This window comes from Acipenser ruthenus, chromosome 39, assembly GCF_902713425.1.
Source record: "Acipenser ruthenus chromosome 39, fAciRut3.2 maternal haplotype, whole genome shotgun sequence".
Lineage (NCBI taxonomy): Eukaryota > Metazoa > Chordata > Actinopteri > Acipenseriformes > Acipenseridae > Acipenser > Acipenser ruthenus.
In genome coordinates this window covers 8,135,387-8,158,915 of record NC_081227.1, presented here as the reverse complement: position 1 = coordinate 8,158,915, position 23,529 = coordinate 8,135,387, and the positions used below count along the sequence as shown (strand labels likewise).

General features: G+C 45.1%; 1 protein-coding gene across 6 annotated transcripts in view; it reads right to left on the bottom strand.

The window, feature by feature from the left end:
* Positions 1–23,529, bottom strand: part of LOC117968461 (major histocompatibility complex class I-related gene protein-like) — a 57,535-nt gene that overhangs the window by 3,644 nt on the left and 30,362 nt on the right. For 3 of the 6 annotated variants that reach the window (XM_059009617.1, XM_059009615.1, XM_059009620.1), the window contains 5 exons: positions 13,588–13,872; positions 12,431–12,541; positions 11,632–11,664; positions 10,934–10,988; positions 7,932–8,885 (listed from right to left, as the gene is read on the bottom strand). In XM_059009617.1, the coding sequence (XP_058865600.1) occupies positions 8,711–8,885; positions 10,934–10,988; positions 11,632–11,664; positions 12,431–12,541; positions 13,588–13,872 (659 nt within the window). In that variant the 3' untranslated portion in view covers positions 7,932–8,710. Of the gene's footprint in view, positions 1–7,931; positions 8,886–10,933; positions 10,989–11,631; positions 11,665–12,430; positions 12,542–13,587; positions 13,873–23,529 lie in introns of those variants that run through there. The other 3 variants (XM_059009618.1, XM_059009616.1, XM_059009619.1) reach the window with 3 other exon arrangements.

The window sequence follows — 23,529 nt, the reverse complement described above, 5'->3', positions numbered from 1 at the left end:
TGATGAAGGCAGGAGCCGAAACAGTTTCTTCTAGTTTCAATAATACTAACGAAGGCACTAGCCCAAACGCTGGTCTGCTTGACTCAGTTTAGTTTCAACAACACTGATGAAGGCACTAGAGCCCAAACGCTGGTCTGCTTGACTCAGTTTAGTTTCAATAACTGATGAAGGAAAGTGTGCCCACTGTTTAGATCAGGGCTCTCCAATGGATGGCCCTGAGTGATATGTGATTTTGAGGAGAAGCACCTCATTGAAAAATTTCAAAATTTCAAAAAGGACAGTTGTTGGTACATTCAAAATGCAACACAAATTCTGACGCAGTTTCTTAGTTTAATCTGGAAAGACCAACGCATTTCTTAGCTTCTATTTTTGCCACTTGTTGAACGTTACAGTCTGAAATGTTTCTATTTAATTCACTTTGTGTTTTGCACCCAGTCCTGGGTTTCAGAACTGCCCTCAATTAAGTACAGTGTTGTCACAAAGACGGCCGGAGTGGGAGGCGTCAGACAAGAAACAGGAAAATAAACAGAGAGAGATGTGGAGTTTGGTGAAGCTGAGCGAAAGCATTTAATAAATAAACAGAACAGAAAATAAACGGTGGTAACAGGACACGACACATTTGCCAAACAAAAGAGATAAACAAAACGGACTCTCACTAAACAAAACACGGTGAGCTTCTTTAACAATTATTATTTTATTATTTATTCTCATTACCTCCGTCTCCAATCCCGTTCTCCACTCACCGAACACCCAACCCCGAGTGAGTGAAAACATGCTGTTTTTATGCAGTTGTACCGAGACTCGACTGCTAATCAATCATTCAATTGGAGTCGCGGTACAACTGCATGTGAATCAATAAAGTGTAATTCCCCGTGCTCACATATTACATTTTACTTGCACGTGAAGTGCTGTGCTGACAGTGGGGCGAATCTCTCCTCCTGCTGTACCACTGGCAGCGGAAATGCTGCCAATGGTGCGGCTGTCAGCAGACGTGCTGACAGCTCCCAGACTGACTCCTTCAGCCGGGGCAAGTCCAGCAGCGGAAAAGCTGCTGGGGTTGGTGGTCTCCAGACCTCCTCCAAGGTCTCCGGCAGCGAAACTGCTGCGGGGGAAGGTGGTCTCCTGACCTCTCCCCCCTTTATAGCCGGCAGCTCCCTCTGGGGGGGACTCCAGCCCCCAGAACTCCTGCAGCGAAACTGCTGCGGGGGAAGGTGGTGTCCTGACCTCTCCCCCCTTTTTCATAGCCGGCAGCTCCCTCTGGTGGGGCTCCGGCCACACTGACCCCTGCGGCCAAGCAGAGCTGACTGCAACCCCTGGCGAAGCAGTTCCAGCGACCCCAGGCGATGCGGAGCGGCTGGCAACCCCAGGCTCTGCGGAGCGACAGGCAACCCCAGACGATGTGGAGCGACAGGCAGCCTGAGGCGATGCGGAGCGCCAGGCAGCCCCAGGCCATGCCAGACAGGCATCCTTGGGCGAAGCGAGGCAGGCATCCTTGGGCGAAGCGAGGCAGGCATCCTTGGGCGAAGCGAGGCAGGGAGTCAGGACAAGCTGGGGTGCGGGTGTTGGCCCTCTTCTCGGCCACTGCGGCCGGGCGGTTCTTCCCCGTGCTTCCCTTAGCAGCCTATGCAAGGGCTGCTGAGGACCGCCAGCATCTAGTCCTGGTCCTTCTGGTGAAGGGAGAGGCAGCTCCTGCTCCTCTCCCCCTGATGGTGATGGAGGCAGAGGCAGCTCCAGCTCCTCTCCTCGTGATGGTGGGGGAAGTGATACCAGCAGGCATTCATCCTCTGTTGGTGGGGGAAGTGATACCAGCAGGTATTCATCCTCTGCTGGTGCGGGAAGTGATGACAGCAGGCATTCATCCTCTGCTGGTGGGGGAAGTGATACCAGCAGGCATTCATCCTCTTCTGGTGAGGGAAGTGATACCAGCAGGTATTTGTCCTCTGCTGGTGGGGGAAGTGATACTAGCAGGTATTCATCCTCTGCTGGTGGGGGAAGTGATACCAGCAGGTATTCATCCTCTGCTGGTGGAAAGGGACCCAGCAGGTATTCACCCTCTGCTGGAGGACAGGGACCCAGCAGGCATTCACCCTCTGCTGGTGGACGTGGCGGAGGCAGAGGCAGCTCCTGCTGTTCTGCTCCTGCCGGTGGAGGTGGCGGAGGCGTGTAGTCTCCTGGTGGCGGAGGTGGGAGCAGAGTTATAGTCTACCCTTGTTACAGGGGACTGGTGCGGCTCTCCCTCACTTGCAGGGGACTGGTGCAGCTCTCCCTCCTGCTCTGGAGACAGCGGTGGGACCTCTCCCTCTGGCGCTGGAGACAGCAGCAACGGCTCCTCTCCCTCTGGCCCTGGAGACGGCTCCTCTCCCTCTGGCTCTGGAGGCAAAACCAGCAGGCATTCTTCCTCTGCTGGTGGAGACTTGGGCGGTGGACGCTCTGCCTTCCTCTTCCCCTTTCCCCTTCTCTGCCTCCTCCTCACCTTCCTCCCCTGGGCCAGTTCCTCCTCTCCCTCTTGGTAGGGGCAGTGCACCACCGGGTGCCCGAACTCCCCACAGGCAAGGCACCAGCCTTGGTCCTCTAGACCACTGAGGAGGTCCTCCAGATCCTGGCAGCCATCTCTCCAGCTCCAGCCTTCCATTTCTTTATTATTTTTTTTGTTGTTTTTGTTTTTAAACCAGAAACTGCGGTCTGAAGAGGCAGAGGCAGCTCCTGGCGGTGGACTGGTCTCGTGGCCTTTAGGCGAAGCCACTCCTCCGCATCCTCCACCTTTCCCTGATCGAGGGCCTTCAAAAAGAGAGGGTCTTCATAGAGGCAAACTTCCTGGAGGTGCCCATACTCCATGCAGGAGGCACACCATGGAGCCCCTCCTTCCTTCAACTCCTCTTGGCGATTACGCTATGGCTGCCTTTCTTCCTCCCATCCCATTTTTTTTAATGAATTTTCCACCCGTAGTATCCCTGGTCTGACGCTTGGAGGCGCCGTTATCCCACTCACCACGTGTCACAAAGACGGCCGGAGTGGGAGGCGTCAGACAAAAAACAGGAAAATAAACAGAGAGAGATGTGGAGTTTGGTGAAGCTGAGCGAATGCTTTCGCTCAGCATTTAATAAATAAACAGAATAGAAAATAAACGGTGGTAACAAACAAAAACACAAGGACACGACACATTCGCCAAAACAAAAGAGATAAACAAAACGGACTATCACTAAACAAAACACGGCGAGCTTCTTTAACAATTATTATTTTATTATTTATTCTCTTTACCTCCGTCTCCAATCCCGTTCTCCACTCACCGAACACCCAACCCCGAGTGAGTGAAAACATGCTGTTTTTATGCAGCTGTACCGAGACTCGACTGCTAATCAATCATTCAATTGGAGTCGCGGTACAACTGCACGTGAATTAATAAAGTGTAATTCCCCGTGCTCACATATTACATTTTACTTGCACGTGAAGTGCTGTGCCATCCTCGTGCCTAAATACAAATATACATTTTAAACACTTGAGTTACACAGACCCGTTTATATCCCGTGTACCAATGACTATACACCAACATTTAACACACCACACGCAACATATAACAGAAAATACACACAGGGGTGGGCACTTCGTCACAAGTATTTAAAAGGATCAGGGGCCAGGAGTTTGATGCAAAATAAATTGTCCCTCCCTTATAGCTGCATGAACAGCTCCTGTTAGTAATTCTACAGACTTTCAGGTGAGACTTCTTCATGCAGTGATGATAATTGGTTCACTCAGAGCAGATTTGCCTCTATGGCACCTACCTAGTTTTAATATTTCAATAGCATTTCAATAATATTAATAATAATAACGATAATAATATACTTAAACAGGATGTTCTGCTATCTAGGACTGGGTGCAGGGCTTGTGTGAGTTTATAATCAGATGCTCTGCAGGACATAGTTTACAATGGTATGAATGTTATTCAAACTGTGCACTTTTACCCTAAACGACCCTAATAAATCATGGTTTGATTTTGCTGCACACTTGTGCAGTTCTGTACAGGGATCTGATTGTTTAATGAATCCTTCCACAGTGTGTGCTTCTGTGCACTCTGCTTCATCGTCCATATAAAAACACTATCGCTTCCTACAATATACTGCAGGACATGCTATCGTTTATCATAAGGTACTATGTTGTATTCAGGCACTGTTTGTGTACATTCCCAATTGGTATATATTCATCTGCACACTGGATTATGTTTCTAAACAGTTTCTCCAAGTCGTGTGCAAATTGTATTTACGTATTTATTTTATTTGTCATGCGGATTCAACACTGGTCAGTGTATTTGGGGAATTAAAGAAAGTTCGAATTTGCTGAACTGGCTTGAGGTACTGCAGCTTTCACAAAGTACATCCAGAGAGTTCATCCATATTTAGAATATGCAGGGGCCTGATCAAATCTACAATTACTGCTCTTGGGCTCTCCAAAATATTAGCTTTGCTGTTTTTGCACCTGGGCCAAACTTATTTTTTTCTCAGTCCACTTTAATAACTAAGTGTAAAAGAAAAATAAACTGTAGCAAGGTAGTATTGGCGGACTGTCAATCAAAAGAGAAATCCGCAAATCAGAACGAAGAGATTGCTTACATGGAGGCGGGACATAGAGCGAGCACTGTACAGCAAGTAATAACATAACCCTAACACCACAGCGTGGCAAAATCAATCCTATGGAACAGTATTCGTGTTTTAATAATTACAATACAATTAAAAACACATATTGTTTATGCACAGGTAAGCTACTTGTCATACTCAGTATACGGGGGGCCAAAACTTACAAAAATCAAATGAAGCTTGGCCCCCGGACTGAATGTATCCCTGCTGTGCACCTCGTTCTGTGCAGCTGGATGCAGTTTGCAGTTTGTGTCATTTGCAATGTCTTTGATGGTCTCACACACATGTAAGCCACAGTGGAAATGGTGGTGTGATTTGCCAGTAGAAACGTTTGTTTCAATTCTGCGCTTCTCTTTTTGTGTCTAACCTTCAACACGGGTGTTACTTTGAAGCAGTTTATTTTATTCAAGGCAGAATGTGGAGTAGCATTGTTAATGTGTTTTGTTGTTCTTGCATCTTATTGAGACTGCAGTATTTGCAGAATCCTTTGGCTGTGTCTTCTGGATCAGCAGTTAACCACCCTAAAAAAGAAGACTTTACTGAGCTTTTTACATTAATTGTTTAAAGATGTGCATACAATGGAAAGTGAAAAATATCAGCATGAATAAAAGGCTTTGTATTCTTTATTTGAAAATAAGCCATTGTGACAGAGATGGAATGATTCTTGGTGTTAGATCTCCCTCTCGATCTGTGAGGGCACTGTGTAAAAGGAACACAGTACCCTTAACTAAATGGCACGACAATTTATTCCGTCGGGTAGGTGGAAGTCGGTCATTTAGGAAGGGGGCGGAGCTATGGTACCCAAACTCAATGACCCCGACGGTAAACGACGTGGCATCCGAGGATTGGAGGAGCGGATGCGCTCGTTAACTTAGGGGTCATGAGCGAGGATATAAATAGGGGGATAGCGTACGTGATCTGCTCCTTTGTGAATGGTTAGAGAAAGAACCAAAAGGAAACCCTGCAATTATGAGAACCGTGAGTGTTGTATTTGTTAGTCTGTCTTGTAACATTGTTCTGTTTGTGTCGTTTTAAGACTACTAACACTATCCGGAGCTGCAGCCGCAGGCCAGCAACAAATCCGGACACCAGCACTTCCCTGTTTCACAACGAACTGTCTTTTCACCGCAAGCACTTAAATCACGCACCGTAGGAACTGTGTCTGTGTCTTTGTGTTTTGTGTGGGGGATAAAACTGGACTTTTTGGTTGCGGGTCAAACCCATGGGAGTTTATAAAAACCGAAGTGATACACGCCGCTGTAATCACTTCCAGCATTATTATTTACAGGTATTTGCATTTAAGGCTCTGGACATTGTAATTTATCAATAAACACCCTTGCACCTGTTAGTAATTGTCTGTGTGATTCGTACCTGCACTGCACTCACCTGTATCCACTCACCACTTTGCCACAGCCATTTATAAAGGGAGTTACTCTTAATCATGCTACATTAATGAGTATTTTTTTGACCGTTAACAAGTAGCTTTCTAATATATTAAATATTTCTGAATATTATATTTAGGGTTGCTGTTTTTCTGCCCCCCCCCCCCCCCCCCGACCCCGACATTTTCTTCCTGTTTAAGAATTCAATTGATCCCTGCTAGTCATTTAGTACTAATAGTAAAATTGGTTAAAGGGTTTTGGTGCGTGCAGAACGAAGAAACTGATGCAAACTGAGAAGCATCATTTTAATAAGCGGTGAATCTATCATTTAAAAAGAATAAATGCAGGACACCCTTTATTACAATCACTATTCGTAATCGTATGAATATTAATAGAGAATATTAACTCTCGTTTTAGCGTTCTTCATTTTGCATTTAAAGAGAAAGTAAAGACTCGGACAATTTAAAAGCACATTTGGTTGTTTCATATTAAACCCCTTAAATTAAAGTGATTTTACTATTATTATTACAATGGTAAATAGCGTTGTATGTAATGACATTTTGGTCAATTAACTTTCAGGGCAAAACAATGTGTTTTTCACATTAGAGATAATTTGCAGAGGGCTTAGGTCGGCCAGGGTGTCCTCGGCTCACCGCACACCAGCGACCCCTGTGGTCTGGCCGGGCGCCTGCGGGCTTGCCTGTAAGCTGCCCGGGGCTGCGTTGTCTTCTGACGCTGTGGCTCTTGGGTGGCTGCATGGTGAGTCTGCAGTGTGTAAAGAAGCGGTCGGCTGACGGCACACGCTTCGGAGGACAGCGTGTGTTCATCATTGCCCTCCTGAGTGAGTGTGTGGTTGGTAGCGGTGAGCTGAGCTTAAAATACAATTGGACATTTCAAATTGGGAGAAAAACAGGGTAAAATCGATTGACGACTACTAAATTTAAACAATAAATAAATAAATAAATAAACACATGTTCCAAAACTGGCTTTCCTGTGTTATCTCAAACATGAATTTTTCATTTGAATAGGAAATTCTAAGTATATTTACAGCTTCTGTCTGTGAAGTCTCTTGGTGTGTCTGCAGACTCTGCAACAGGCAGCAATGGAACTGTGCCTGTGCTGGTGTTGTAGTTTGCCTGCATGTAGAAGACCTTTGCTTGGCTGAAACTGGAATTTCAGCAGAGCTGTATTTACAGAGGCTTCTGTCAGTCCTAGTATGCCTAAAATTAAAATGGAGTATTAAATATGCTGTAAATATGTGCCTCTTTCACCACGCCAATTTTTTTATAATGTATTTTTTTTATAAATTTAGTCAATGCCAATTAGTTTTTATTATTTTCTCCTCAATTTGAAATGCCCAATTATTTTTAGGCTCAGCTCACCGCTACCACCCCTGCGCTGACTCGGGAGGGCGAAGATGAACACACACTGTCCTCCGAAGCGTGTGCTGTCAGCCGCCCGCTTCTTTACACTCTGCAGACTCACTGTGCAGCCGCCTCAGAGCTACAGCGTCGGAGGACAACGCAGCTCTGGGCAGCTTACAGGCAAGCCTGCAGGCGCCCGGCCAGACTACAGGGGTCGCTGGTGCGCGGTGAGCCGAGGACACCCTGGCCGACCTAACCCTCCCTCCCCACGGGCGACGCTCGGCCATTTGAGTGCCGCCCCCTGGGAGCTCCCGTCCACGGTTGGCTGTGGAATAGCCTGGACTTGAACCGGCGACGTCCAGGCTATACAGCGCATCCTGCACTCTAGCGAGTGCTTTTACTGGATGCGCCACTCGGGAGCCCCTGTATGTTGTTGTTTTTGATGGGTTTCAAGTTTGAATTCATCTTGTATTGCTGACTGTACAATAAAGACTGTGACAGGGTAGCCGTGTGGTGACGTCAGGCCAGACGCAGGAAGAAACACAAAGGAGAAATACTGCAGTGCACAAAGACGCTGCAGCGCCGTTTATTTAAATAACAAGAATAAGCACACAGAGTAAAAATAAATCAAACAAAACAAGATCACCAACACTAAGGAAGACAAGTCAGGCTGGGCAGCAGCCTTCACTGATCCTTGGTTTCTTAGTTTCTTTTGTTTTCAGACGCCTTCTCTCACTCGCATTCTCCCCACTACTCTCCACCCCCAACTGAGAGCGCTGCAGGTTTATATACCGTGCCGAGGGGTTTAACTAGCTAGTAATGATTCTATTACCCCTCGGCCACAATCTGCACCAGTTTATTAATTACGTGTGACTGCCGGCTAGTTTAACAACGCACTAGCGACAGCCACACATTACCACAAGGTTGTAAAATTGTGGATGGGGCTTCCCATCCACGCTGCCAAACAAAACCTACGACTCTTCATAGTCACATTTACAAATAATAAAACACCACAATAATAATAATACCACAAAACAAATACAGAATAATAAATTGCACAGGGGCGGAGGGGTACCCCGGTTCTAAAATAAACAAATAATACATTTAAATCAAAATACAAAACAAGTACATTTTACACAGGGCTTCACTTAGTTATTTAAAGAATGTTTTTTCAGAGTTTGACTCATTACATTATTTTAGACTGAAAGAAGTTAAAGAAGTGACACTAATATATACATATTCACAATTTACAGAAATATTACAGGTACACTGAAAAGTGAACATCTTCTGTACATCTCAAAGCTTCAGTAAAATAATAATACATGACAAAATAATTCTACAAATGAGTACACATTAAGTTGACACAGATGTCTGCCATACCGCATCCTTGTCTATTGGTTTGTACGATCGCTCTGTGTGGTAACATCAGGGTACAATGAAGTGGAAAAGATGAAGCCTCAGCTGAATCGTTTATTCTGTCTGTCATCAGCTTCTCTGCAATGGAGTCACACCTGGAATAATACAGACATGGAACAAAGAGACTGTGGTTAGTAAAGCACATGGGTGAGAAAAGCACAATGGAGTCAGTCTGTGTTTGTGTTTGCACCCTCAAAACTAGCAAGAAACAACTCAAAATCCTAACTGCTGCTCCCTGCACCTCTGTTACAGTCACACCGTTTCATCCTTACAGAAGATGGAGGCTCATTGTACTCTGCTGTGAACAGAATGAAAATTATACCCAATAATGTATAAGCTGTGATGGGATTAAAACAGATGAGATCAGTCAGAAGAGTCCAACACAGATTTTAGTCTCAATAACACAGAAATGTGTGACACATGCTTGTCTCAAATTAGTAGGTCCTGCCTCTTCAAACATCATGACTGGTGAGATGGGTAGAAAAGAGCCGGCGCTCTGAAGCATCAGGCTCTTTACTGACTGTCCTATCAAGACAATGCTGGAGTATCAGTGAGAAGCAGGAGCGCTCTCAGGCTCTCCTCTGAACTCTACCCTCCTTGTTGGTGTGCTGTGCGCTGTCCTATCAAGACAATGCTGGAGTATCAGTGAGAAGCAGGAGCGCTCTCAGGCTCTCCTCTGAACTCTACCCTTCTTGTTGGTGTGCTGTGCTCTGTCCTATCAAGACCATGCTGGAGTATCAGTGAGAAGCAGGAGCGCTCTCAGGCTCTCCTCTGAACTCTACCCTCCTTGTTGGTGTGCTGTGCTCTGTCCTATCAAGACAATGCTGGAGTATCAGTGAGAAGCAGGAGCGCTCTCAGGCTCTCCTCTGAACTCTACCCTCCTTGTTGGTGTGCTGTGCTCTGTCCTATCAAGACAATGCTGGAGTATCAGTGAGAAGCAGGAGCGCTCTCAGGCTCTCCTCTGAACTCTACCCTCCTTGTTGGTGTGCTGTGCTCTGTCCTATCAATACCATGCTGGAGTATCAGTGACACTGGCGTCTGTTATTCATGTGAGACTCACAGGAAACACAAAATCTCATGTACAGGTAGTGGACGAAAAAATGGAAACCCCAATGTAAAGTCACTTAATAGGGCGTTGGGCCACTATGGTATCCCGCTCTGCAGAGTTCTCGGCAGACCGTTTTTGATGAAACTGGCTGCTCGCGCCCAGTTTGAAATTTGCAGTCAATTTATCTGCAGTTGCTCGCCTGTTTCCCTTGCACTTCGAATTAATGCACGGATATCACAATCCTGGAGTATGCGCTTCCGCCCACTGTTGCCCTTTGCTGATGATGTCTTTCCCTCTGAGTTATTATTATTATTATTTATTTATTAGCAGACGCCCTTATCCAGGGCGACTTACAATTGTTACAAGACATCACATTATTATTTTACATACAATTACCCATTTATACAGTTGGATTTTTACTGGAGCAATCTAGGTAAAGTACCTTGCTCAAGGGTACAACAGCAGTGTCCCCCACTGGGGATTGAACCCACAACCCTCTGGTCAAGAGTCCAGAGCCCTAACCACTACTCCACACTGCTGCCCATGCCATGGAGTTCCATGCCGACATCACCTTAGACACCGTTGCTCTTGAAACATCAGCAAGTTGAGCTGTCTTTGTCACTGAAGCTCCAGCCAAACGCGCCCCAACAATCACCCCTCTTTCAAAGTCACTGATGTCTGCTCTTGCAGCCATGCTAGCCATAATTATAGGCAACCAGGCCTGTCTAGCAAGCTGGGATGTTATTTGCTTAATTAACACATGAGTCACACCTGTGTGGAAGCCCTTGCTTTCAATATACTTGGTGTCCCTCATTTACCCAGGTGTTTCCATTAGTTTGTCCACAACCTGTAGCTCAGAAGAGTCAGGCAACTGTCAACTTAAATAGCAAACCATTGGTACTGTAGCCTATCTCAAAAAAAATGGCAAACCATAGACTACAGCTGGCTCTCAAGAGAATAGTGGAAGTTTAAGTACAGAAGATCAAAAATCTCTCCATTCAACAACAGTACATATTTTGAAATGTAAGCAGTGCTGTCTTTAATACAAAACAAAACATAAATAGTAATTAAAAGTGCATGAAAATGTATCTTTACCTGTCGTCGTTGGTGGAGTTGGATGAGTTGGATGAAGCATCACTTTGTTCCTTTGCTGAAATAATAATTATAATAAAATCAATACAAGCAGACACCAGGAATGAGGAGATCTTTCATAGAAGAGCCTGTAAAGCCCTTCTCACTTGGGTTTATATTTGAATGTTACTCTAGTTTAGTATCTAGCAGGTGTGGCATTAGAAAACAATGAGCTCCTAAAAGCAGAGCAAACCAGGTAGAGACAGCTCTGCAGAAACACATAGATTACAACTCTGAACCATAGAAAACAATGAGCTCCTAAAAGCAGAGCAAACCAGGTAGAGACAGCTCTGCAGAAACACATAGATTACAACTCTGAACCATAGAAAACAATGAGCTCCTAAAAGCAGAGCAAACCAGGTAGAGACAGCTCTGCAGAAACACATAGATTACAACTCTGAACCATAGAAAAGATATTAAGAAGGTACAGGCAGTTTCTACAGATCGGTTTTCCTGTAGTGCAAGTTAAATTGTTCACAAGAACAGTATTTAAAGAACTGCATTCTAACCCCTATAACAAATTCAGAGTCGTCTTTTAAATTGTAATTATTGAATTCAATTCTGTTTGTTTTTCTCCAGCCTTCATCTGCAAAAAAGTGTTTTTGATTTTGAAAAGTAAGTTTTATTTCTCCTTAAATCTATACAATTAAAACACATCTAACTCTGCGCTGGTGTGTAGTCAGGGCTCCTGGCACCTAGGAGTGAATTACAAAACTCAGGGTTACTGTATTTACAAGTGAAACTATCAGCAGCTTCATATCATTGAGAAATGTATTGTCACTCTGGAGAAGGTTGTGAGTGCACTCATGTTATATGTAGACTGAGAGAATGTACAGCAGGTCTAGCTATATGCTGCATTCAGCCTCTGTGTCACTGATGTGTGGGTTCTTGTTGTAAAGCACTTCTAAAATACTAGATTCATGTCCTTATCGGCACCTGGAAGAGTCCCGTTGAGCTTATAAGCACACATTATCATCATGTTGTTTTCCAAGAGCATAGCATGTGTGTTAAACTCATGTTGGGTAACGTTTCCAGTACTCTGCAAATCTGGAGTGCCATCAGGGGTTCAAATCCTTGGGTAGCTGTTTCAGGAGTTAGGGCTCTATCGATCCTCACTGCCCCAGTGCTGGCAGCAGTTTATTCAGAACCTAAACTAAGGCCAGCTGAAAGCTGAGTCCAGAGAGGACTGTGGAAGACATCTCTTCAGATTCCTACAAGGAGGAATCAGCAGCCCAGTGCAAAGACTAGTACAGGCACCTTTTACACATTTACTGCAGGAGAGACCAGGGCATTAAAAGACTGGGATCAACTAGAAATGGGAGTTTGTTCAGTTAATCTCATAAATGTGTATATTTCATGTCTCCATCATGTCTATTCTGCACATACAGAACACAATTCATAAAGGAATTAGAAATGCAGCATTAATAAAGCAGCTCTTAACCCCGCCTCCCTCTCTCTCACCTGATGCTCTTTTCTTCCAGATGAGAGCTCCTATAATCACTGCGATGATCAGACCCAGAGCAGCCAGCACACCACCAGCAACAAACCCCATGTTGAGAGCAGCCTCTGGAACTGCAAACACACAGGAGACTGTTTAGCAAAAGCAATCAGTGAAGATAATGACCCACATCCCTGCAGCGGGAATCAGGCTCTATTTAAAGCACAGTAATACCAGTGCTGTGAAAGTTTACCACAGTCATGTAGCATTTCCAGTAAAACCAGTCTAATCTGGCCGCTCTACAAACCGGCATTCTGGGTAATTCAGCATGATTTACGGGTCCCGACCAAATCCCTATTGAAATGAATGGTGTGCTCCCCTCTACAATCCCTATTGAAATGAATGGTGTGCTCCCCTCTACAATCCCTATTGAAATGAATGGTGTGCTCCCCTCTACAATCCCTATTGAAATGAATGGTGTGCTCCCCTCTACAATCCCTATTGAAATGAATGGTGTGCTCCCCTCTACAATCCCTATTGAAATGAATGGTGTGCTCCCCTCTACAATCCCTATTGAAATGAATGGTGTGCTCCCCTCTACAATCTGTCTATTCTGGAATCCAGCTTGATTTTTAAGTCTCTTCTTTCATAAGGGTGCATCCATGAGATAAACTAATCTAGCACCAACTGTTCTTAAAGCAGACCCCTTTGTGAAGTGCTATCAGGAGGGAACTTCAGCTGGGAAATCCCTGTTGCAATAAAAAGCTTTTGAATTGAAGAGAGTGGCTGTAGTGTTTGTGATTTCTCATTGTATACTTCAGGTACAGCCTCCCTCCCTCCCTCCCTGCTCACACAGTCTATTTCAGTAGCAGGGTCTCAGGTACAGCCTCCCTCCCTCCCTCCCGGCTCACACAGTCTATTTCAGTAGCAGGGTCTCAGGTACAGCCTCCCTCCCTCCCTCCCGGCTCACACAGTCTATTTCAGTACCAGGGTCTCAGGTACAGCCTCCCTCCCTCCCTCCCTACTCACACAGTCTATTTCAGTACCAGGGTCTCAGGTACAGCCTCCCTCCCTCCCTGCTCACACAGTCTATTTCAGTAGCAGGGTCTCTCTCTCTCTCTCTCTCTCTCTCTCTCTCTCTCTCTCACTCTCTCTCTCTCTCTCTCTCTCTCTCTCTTACCCCATTTCACATCCACCTTCTCATCCAGACTGGCGTGGTCCACCTGGCAGGAGTAGCTGTGTTTCTTCTGGTCCTCAGGACTCACTGTCAGGGTCTTTCTCAGCTGGTAGGTTCTGTCCTCATTGGGTAGCACCTCTCCACTCCACACCCCCTCCTCCAGCAGAGCCTCACCGTCTCTGATCCAGTTCACCTCAACCTCTCGGGGGTAGAACCCCGTCACGTGGCAAATGACGTCCGTTCCTGCAGATTCCCGCGCTTTCCTCTGTATCAGCGCCACTGCAGGGACTGGTGAAGGAGAACATCAGTACTGTTACAGTTACACCCCAGGATTGTTTCATGCAGTATTCAATCACACTGCAGAAACATCCTGCACTCTGATTGGCTGAGAGGGTATATGTAAATGGAGCTAATGTATGGCTGATCTGAGTGTAGCTCTAGCCCTGGCATGCTGGTCAGTTTCAATTGGAACTGATCTCATCAAAACGGATCAGCTCAGCAGTGTCTTAGTTAACAGCAGAACAAACAGACATTGTGTTTTTACAGGTACCTTTGTGTTTATAGTAATTGAATAGCACAGCCTGTGCATTATAATAATTATCAGTGCTCTTAGCATAGCAATCACATATAGTGATTGATATATGTGATTCCGTTCATCACGATTTCATTTTTTCGGATTAAAAATGATTATTTCGGAGCTTTTCTGAATGCATACAGTAGTACCTCATTATGATCTAATTGAGTAACTTTAATATCACCTGAAATTATCTATATACAATGCAATACAAAAGCTCGATACATGTGAGCAACACGCTGGTGTGACAGAGATGGAATGATTCTTGGTGTTGGATCTCCCTCCCGATCTGTGAGGGCACTGTATAAAAGGAACAGAGCACACTTAACTAAATGGCACGACAATTTATTCCTTAGGGGAGGTGGAAGTCGGTCATTTAGGAAGGGGGCGGAGCTACGGTACCCAAACTCAATGACTCGGACGGGAAACGGCATGGCATCCGAGGATTGGAGGAGCGGATGCGCTCGTTAACCTAGGGGTCATGAGCGAGGGTATATATAGGGGTCATAGCGGATGTGATCTATTCCTTGGTAAATGGTTAGTGTTTTAAACCTACAAGGAGTCTGTGTTGCAGTATCATGAACTGTGAGTTTTGTCTTGTGTTTGTTAGTGTTTGTTAACTGTCATCTGTTTTTAATAGACTACCAGTAACACGATCCGGAGCTGTAGCGAAAGCCAGCATAAACCCGGACATCACTTTCACCCCTGCATTTCACAGAGAACTGTAATACACCACTTGCACTTATTCACTATCACCAAGAACTGTGTTTGTGTTTCGTGTTTAGTGTTGGTGTGTAAAACTGGACTTCTGGTTGCGGGTCAAACCCGGGGATTTACAAATACCGAGTGATACACGCTGCTGTATCACTCCATCATTATTATTTACAGGTGTTTGCCATAAGGCTCTGGACATTGTCAATTAAATCAATAAACACCCTTGCACCTGGAAATCACTGTCTGTCTGTTTTGTATCCGCTCTGCACTGCACGCACCTGTATTCACTCACCACTTTGCCACAGCTGGTTACCAGCTCAATGGATTATTAGCATGCAGCAGTGCAGGTGAAAGCAGAAAGCTGAACATGAAATCAAATCTTCACAGTTTATACAGATGGGCAACATACAGGCCACATTCATCACATAACATCAGGGTTACTAGACTACTTTACCAAACTTCCCAAAGCTGAACAGCACAAATATAAAGAATACATTGTGTAGGAAGAGATGTGAGGAAACTGAATGAATGGGCTCTACACAGACATTTCCAAATGAAGCTCACTGAATAAAGACTTGTCATAGTAATACAAATACCAGGCAGTGTTTACAAACTGGTTAACACAGGATACAACTGCATTTGAACAACGGACAATAAAAACGTTAGTGAGGCAGAGCAGGGCTCTGCCCTTAGAAATACTGGCAGGGAAGGAGTTAAATTCTCCTCCCTGCCCAGGTTGATTGCTTCAGGTGGGAGCAATCCACCAATTAATTATTCAATTATTACTCAGCCACCTGGCATAAAAGGAGGCCTCAGCCTCCCAGCTGGGGAGAGAGAGTTCTAGAAGGAGTAGAGTGTTTTTGTGTGTGCTGTGTTGTTAGTTTTTTTGCAAACCAATGAAGGCAACGCCCAGCCTGGAAGCCTTATTTGTAAGTTTTGTTTTGTGTTTATTATTTTGTGTTTAAAACCTTTTTGTCTGGCCCTTGTGCCGATTTATTTTGTATTTTTGTTAATTAAAAACTTTATTTTGAACTTTAAACTGTCCTGAGCCTCAACCTCGGTCATTTCCTTGTCACAGTTAGGTTATTATCATAACCCTGGTTCCCTCAAATAGAAATGTATCCATTACACACAATGGGTTAACCTATTACACCCGATTCAACTGAACACTTCTATCAAAGCTGCGTCTTACACCCACGACATCAGCATGCCTGTCTCCACCCCCACAGGAGACAAACCTGCTTGCAGGACGGCGCTCACTGCCATAGATATTCTTCAGTCTACTGCATAGAATTTACGCAGCAACCAAAGGATTGTAATGGGTACATTTCTATTTCAGGGAACCAGGGTTATGATGATAACCTAACGTTCCCTTTCAAGTACGAAATGTATTCCATTACACAACGGGTAAGTATACCCAAGCTGTCGCAAGGACATGACTTTCAGAACAGCCAATCTGGCGGGACCCATGGTCTGCCACAGTCATAAGGCACGGTAACATCCACAGAATGCAGGAATACCTCATGCATGTGCTTCTGAGTCCGGCTGAGACGCCGCTGTCAGCACTCTGGTTCCAAAGGCAGGGTTCCAAGGATCCAGGACATTAAGCCTGTAAAACCTTGTGAAAGTGTGGGGTGTGGCCCACACCGCTGCATCGCACATGTCAACGTAATACGCAAATGCCCTAACCAGACAAAGCGTATGCAGCCGACGCTCCTCATCTGACTGGAATGGTGGAGGATGAAAGGCCTCCAATTCCACCGCCTGATTGACATGGAAGGTTGATAGGCATTTGGGCACAAAGGCCGGATACGTGTGGCGCATGACCTGAGTCCTAGACCATAAAAAACAAACAAGCTTTTGCCACTGAAAAAGCTTGCATCTCACTCACGCGTCCAGCAGAGGTGATATCAAGTAAAAACGCTGCCTTCAGAGACAGGTATTTGAGTTCTGCAGAATGCAGAGGTTCAAAGGGTGCTTTTGTGAGTGCACGCAGCACCACATTTAACCTCCACTGAGGAACTTTGTCCTTCAAAAGGAGGTCGAAGCCTCCACGCCCCTTTCTGAAACTGGCCAGAAAAAAAGCCCCTGGGGCAATTTTAACAAGTAAACCTTCAGAGTCGAGGGGGACTTACCCTCATCAAAGAGGTCCTGCAAAAACTGCAGAATGACTGGCATGGGGTCGTGGGATCAACCTGACGTGCCAAACACCAGGTTTGGAGCACGCCCCACTTGTATCCATACTGAGAGCGCGTTGAAGCAGCGCTCGCATTCCGGAGAGTCGACAGGACTCTCTCTGACAAGCCTAACTTGAAAAGAGAACCGCAGATATTTCCTGTGGCCGGGTCTTATCAGGACATGGAAGTAGGCGTCTTTCAGGTCCACCGTAGTGAACCAGTTGCCCGGTCTGACAGAACGCAAGAGCTGTTTCATTGTCAGTATCTTGAACTTCCTGTGCCTCAAGAACAGATTGAGCTGCCAGAAAGCATCTGGAATAAAACCCCGACTCCAGGTCGGAGGGGTCTATTACCTGAAAAGCCCTTCTTTGGGTCTTCACCTCTTGGAACACCACCAGGGCGTCTTGAGGGTTGGAGACTGAAGTCGTACCCACTCCCGAAAAGGGGGGAGGGCCCTGTTTGCCCTGGAGTGAGTAGCCGAGCTGTACTGAGGTGAGCACCCAGATGTCCGTGGTGCTTGATCACCAGTAATCCAGTTGGCTCCTTGAATAAGGGCCCTGGACCTGTGGCAGCAAACCCCTAGTGCTACTGCTGAACTGCTGGTGATTTCGTTGTTGCTGGTAGTGCAGAAAGCGGTCGGCGGTATTTGGCGGTGGTGCCCTCTCTGTGTCTGGCCGCCCCTATGGTGGGGAGCCCCCCGACCTGCAGGCAGGCTGGAGCTGCTGAGCCCTAGGATGCCAAGGCGCCGTTTGCTTCCTGGCTTGAGGAGCCTTTCTGGGCAGCAAGCGAACCAGCTCTTTAGTGGTTTTGCAAGCCTTCTGGGAGCTCAGCTGGAATGACCAGGGCATCCAAAAGGGAGGCCTTGTCCCCGTCAGGCACTCATGCCTGGGAGAGCCAAAGCTGCCGTCAAGCAGCTATCAGGGCTGCGAGGCCTCGGCCAAGAGACTGTCCATTGTACTTGGAGAGTGTTAGTACATTTAAATAGAGATACATTCATTATTAGATCTTATAATACAACTCAGATTGAATTGACTATGAAGGTAAATTTTGGTTAAATTTAGGTAGAGAGAGACTAAATCTTTCTGTCTTGAATTCTGGTCAGAACCTGAAGAGCTGATTAAGATCTTTCAGTTGATCCTGTTCTTACTCTAAACAAAAGGATGACCATGAGGTTGTTCCAGGACAGGTTATCTCCTGTCCTTGCTTTGACTAAAAGGTTAAATTACCGTCAGGCTTAGGAACAGTAGTTTGGTTTATGATGGTGTTATAAAGGTCAGACCATTCAGGGAGATCTGGACAGTGTTGGATACTTGGACTGATTAAGAGATTGTATAACTGTAACCAAAAGAAACTTGTCTTTTGTGATTGGTTTAAAGAAAAAGCATGATGTCACTGAAAGACTGCATTTAAACTGAGAATACTGAAATGTGATTTGTATTGCTCTGATCCGTGCTTGGAGAGAGGATACCTGCAAACTGTTGTCACCATGTAACCTTTAAGATGTCTGGTTGTAACTTTGCAGCTCAGAACTTTTATCTTCAATAAACAACACTTATCTGGACTCGAAAACAAGAAGCCCGCAACTTCTCTTTCACTTCTTCTTTTATGGCTTATCACAACAGAGAGCTGCAGCAGATGGTCAGTGACCAGGTTCAGCTCCTCTAACGTCCGCTGGGGTGGCCTGTGATTCACTGACAAGCTCTGCACAAGCGCCGACTGGTAAGCCACCAGGATGCTCGTGTAGTTACCCAGCTGGGTAGCTAGAGCTTCTGCCGCATAGGCCTTTTTTAACATCGCCTCCGTGACCTTGCACTATTTGTCAGGGCACGACACATCTTTAGAAAGGACCTCCAGATGTGTACAAGGGAGGCGATGGACGTTGCAACTGGAGGAAAGTGTCAAAGCCCCAACTCCTCCGTGTCGTGGACCCAATATAACAGGTCAGCAGCCTTGGGGACAGTCAGGGCTGTCGCGGGGTGTCCTCAGTTGATTGGACCTCGTGCAGAAAGTCCGGGTGGACAGGGGGCACCGAGGTCCTTCTAGAGGAAGCGAAGGGCCTGACAAGAAGAGGATGAGGCCGATGCAGAAGACTGCACACGGGTGTACACTACTTAAACACAGTACGATGTGATGTGGTATAATATGCACAGTATAATATGCACGCTATGGTGTACCACGCTGCAGTACACTATGGTGCACGGTGCAAGATACCCGTACGGTATGCACGGTACAGTATGGTGCACGAGGGCACTGTGCAGTACACTATGGTGCAACACGGTGTGGCGCACGGTACGGTACTGTGGCAATGTGCCCCGTCTCTGTGTGCATTTGTGTGTTGCGTGCGTGTGTAAATGTTGGTGTATAGTCATTGGTACACGGGATATAAACAGGTCTGTGTTTCACGTGTATTTAAAAAGTGTAGATTTGTATTTAGGCACGAGGAGAGCACAAATCACTTCACGTGCTGGTTAAATGTAATATGTGAGCACGGGGTTGCACAGAATTAATTCACGTGCTGGGATTCAAGTAAATAATTAATTAGTAATTGAATCCCAGCACAACAGTATATATAGATGCACGTTTCAATCAGTCAGGGTTGGGTGTTCGAGAGTGGAGAACGGGTGAGGAGAAGGAGGAAAGTAGTAAAGGAAAGTAAAGTGAAATCTAGAAGTGTTTGTACTCGCCGTGTTTGTTTGTCTCTCCGTGCACCGTTTGTTAAGCGTTTAGTACGTTTTGTTTCTCTATTTATTTTGGCGCAAGTGCCGTGTCCTGTTTTGTGTTTAAAACCTTTTATTTTCTGTTCTGTCTGTTAATTATTAAACTAGATCACGCGCTCAGCCTCACCAAAACCCCAAGTCTCTGTTGTTTATTTCCTGGCTCTGGTCTGACGCCACCCACTCCGGCCGTCTTTGTGACAGGTACACAGTGTGGTATCGTGCATGGAGGCACAGTATGGTGCACGGTTGGTACTGGCAGGGCCTAAGCAAACTGCACATGACCAAGGCAGCAACACAGGGATGCAATGCAAGAACCTGAGAGCACCTGCTTACAGTTCTCTCCTACTGACAAGCCTTCACAAAGCGGTGCCGAAGCTGCCCGCTATTGTGGCATGGGCAGCAGAGCAAAGCTCTCTAACTGTTGGGTTACAGCCCGCAAGCTAGTCTGTGCAGCGCGAGAGCTAACACAGGGTCCGTCCAGGAGCGGGCTTGCAAGCTAGTCTGTGCAGCGCGAGAGCTAACACAGGGCCCGTCCAGGAGCGGGCTTGCAAGCTAGTCTGTGCAGCGCGAGAGCTAACACAGGGTCCGTCCAGGAGCGGGCTTGCAAGCTAGTCTGTGCAGCGCGAGAGCTAACACAGGGCCCGTCCAGGAGCGGGCTTGCAAGCTAGTCTGTGCAGCGCGAGAGCTAACACAGGACCCGTCCAGGAGCGGGCTTGCAAGCTAGTCTGTGCAGCGTGAGAGCTAACACAGGGCCCGTCCAGGAGAGGGCTCGCAAGCTAGTCTGAGCCAGGCTGCTGAGACTGCTTCAGCTGGATTAAAAACAGGGAGGAACACAAATACAGCAGTTTCAACCACAAATATTCAAACCACCATAAGACAAGCTTATCTGACTGCTTCTGGTCAAAGATAGCAAATTTTCATTCTCTCGAATGCTGGGTCACTGTGTAGCTGGAAAGGCTGAATAGAAAATGGCACTGAGCACCGTCATTTGACTTTAAACGAGAGGCCAAAGCTCAAAGTCCAAGACATTTTGAGAAAGCTCTTAATTGGTGTCTTATACATATCCACTTGCGCTTATGAGCATATGTGCAGTATTTAAGGAAATGTAATCTGTTAAAAAAAAAGTCTATAGTCCAGTTTGACCATGAACGAGAGGCCAAAGCTCAAAGTCCAAGACATTTTGAGAAAGCTCTTAATTGGTGTCTTATACATATCCAATTGTGCTTATGAGCATATGTGCAGTATTTAAGGAAATGTAATCTGTTAAAAAAAAGTCTATAGTCCAGTTTGACCATGAACGAGAGGTGAAAGGTCAAAGTCCAAGACTTGTGGAAAGCTCTTAGTTTGTTTACTATACATGTTCGATAATACATATGAGCCTATCTGCAGTCTGTAAGTAGATATAAACATTTAAAACAGTCCATTTTCCAGTTTGACCAATAACCAGAGGTTAAAGGTCAAAGTCCAAGACATATTTAGAAAATTTTTAGTTGGTTTCCTATTAATGTTTAATAGTGAATAATGGTCTATGTGCAGTCTGCAAGGCTAATAAAGCTGTGAAAACAGTGTATTGTCCAGTTTGACCATGAGAGGTCAAAGGTCAAAGTCCAACACATTTTTAGAAAGCTCTTAGTTGGTTTCCTATAAGTGTCCAACAGTATACATGAGCATATGTGCAGTATTTAAGGAGATAACAGCTGTGAAAACAGTGTATTGTCCAGTTTGACCATGAGAGGTCAAAGGTCAAAGTCCAAGACATTTCTAGAAAGCTGTTAGTTGGTTTCTTATACATGTCCAATACTACATATGAGCTTATCTGCAGTATTTAAGGAGCAATATACTGTCAAATCTGCAGTTACAAGATTTGGCCACCAGAGGGCAGACAGAGACAGTTGGAATGCGGCATTTTTCTGGGCACTGCGCCTACATTTCAAATCCGATCACTACAAAATTTAAAACATATTGGAAGAGCTGAGCGAAAGAATCGAGTTGATTGGTTGAAAACTGTAGGAGTAGGAGCTGTCCAGTTTTTAACTGTCATTATTGAAACAGCCAAATGTCCATATCTGGCTCTGGGAAGGTCGTAGGTCAACGAACCTCCCGCAAAGTGATAGAGAACCAATAGGTTTCTATACATGTTCAACTGTAACTATGACCCTATCTTGCTCCTAAAAGGAGTTATAAGCTGTGTAATTTTTGGGGGTCATGACCTGTTACCCCCAAATCCACCAGTCCGATCGCCACCAAAAGGAATAGCAACTCAAGTGAGACAGAGTGCAGTAGTTGTGCAAAGTTTTGAGTTGATCAGTTCTAAGCTCTAGGAGGAGATGCGTGTGGAATTTTGTTGGAAACTGGAATAATAATAAACTAGAATTTAAGTTTCTGGAGAAACTTCGTCTGCGTTGTAAGTTGTTTTGGATAGTGTGTAATTTTAATAGTGCGGTAGAAGTGGTTTCAATAGACAAATTTGTTTCATAAGCATTCATATCTTGTTATTTAGCATTTGACTTTAAACAAGAGGCCAAAGCTCAAAGTCCAAAACATTTTGAGAAAGGTCTTAATGGTGTCTTATACATATCCAATTGTGCTTATGAGCATATGTGCAGTATTTAAGGAAATATAATCTGTTAAAAAAAAGTCTATAGTCCAGTTTGACCATGAACGGGAGGTCAAAGGTCAAAATCCAAGACATGTTTAGAAAGCTCTTAGTTGGTTTCCTATAAGTGTGCAATAGTACATATGAGTCTATGTGCAGTATTTAAAGAGATATAAGCTGTCAAATCTGCAGTTACAAGATCTGGCCACCAGAGGGCAGACAGAGAAAGTTGGAATGTGGCATTTCTCTGAGCACTGCGTCCACATTTTAAATCCGATCACTACAAAAATTAATACCAACTAAATTCAAACATATTGGAATAGCTGAGCGAAGAAATTGAGTTGATCGGTTGAAAACTGTAGGAGTAGGAGCTGTCCGTTTTTTAGCGGTCATTCTTAAAACAGTAAAATGTCCATATCTGGCTCTGGGAAGGTCATAGGTCAACGAAACCAGCGTTGACTTTTAGAGAACCAGTAGGTTTCTATAAATGTTCAATTGTAACTATGACCCTATATGCGTGCAGACAGAGAAAGTTGGATGTGACATTTTTGTGGGCACTGCGCCTACATTTTAAATCCAATCACTACAAAAATTAATAGCAACTAAATTCAAACATATTGGAAGAGCGGAGCGAAGAAATTGAGTTGATCGGATGAAAACTGTAGGCGTAGGAGCTGTCCAGTTTTTTGCTGTCATTCTTCAAACAGACAAATGTCCATATCTAGCTCTGGGAAGGTCAAAGGTCAACGAATCCCGCGTTGACTTTTAGGGAACCAATGGGTTTCTCTGCATGTTCAATTGTAACTATGACCCTAGCTTGCTCCTAAAAGGAGTTATAAGCCGTTTAATTTTTGGGGGTCAAGACCTGTTACCCCCAAATCCACCAGTCCGATCGCCACCAAAAGGAATAGCAACTCAAGTGAGACAGAGTGCAGTAGTTTTGAGTTGATCAGTTTTGAGTTGATCAGTTCTAAGCTCTAGGAGGAGATGCGTGTGGAATTTTGTTGGAAACTGGAATAATAATAAACTAGAATTTAAGTTTCTGGAGAAACTTCGTCTGCGTTGTAAGTTGTTTTGGATAGTGTGTAATTTTAATAGTGCGGTAGAAGTGGTTTCAATAGACAAATTTGTTTCATAAGCATTCATATCTTGTTTAAAGTCAAATGC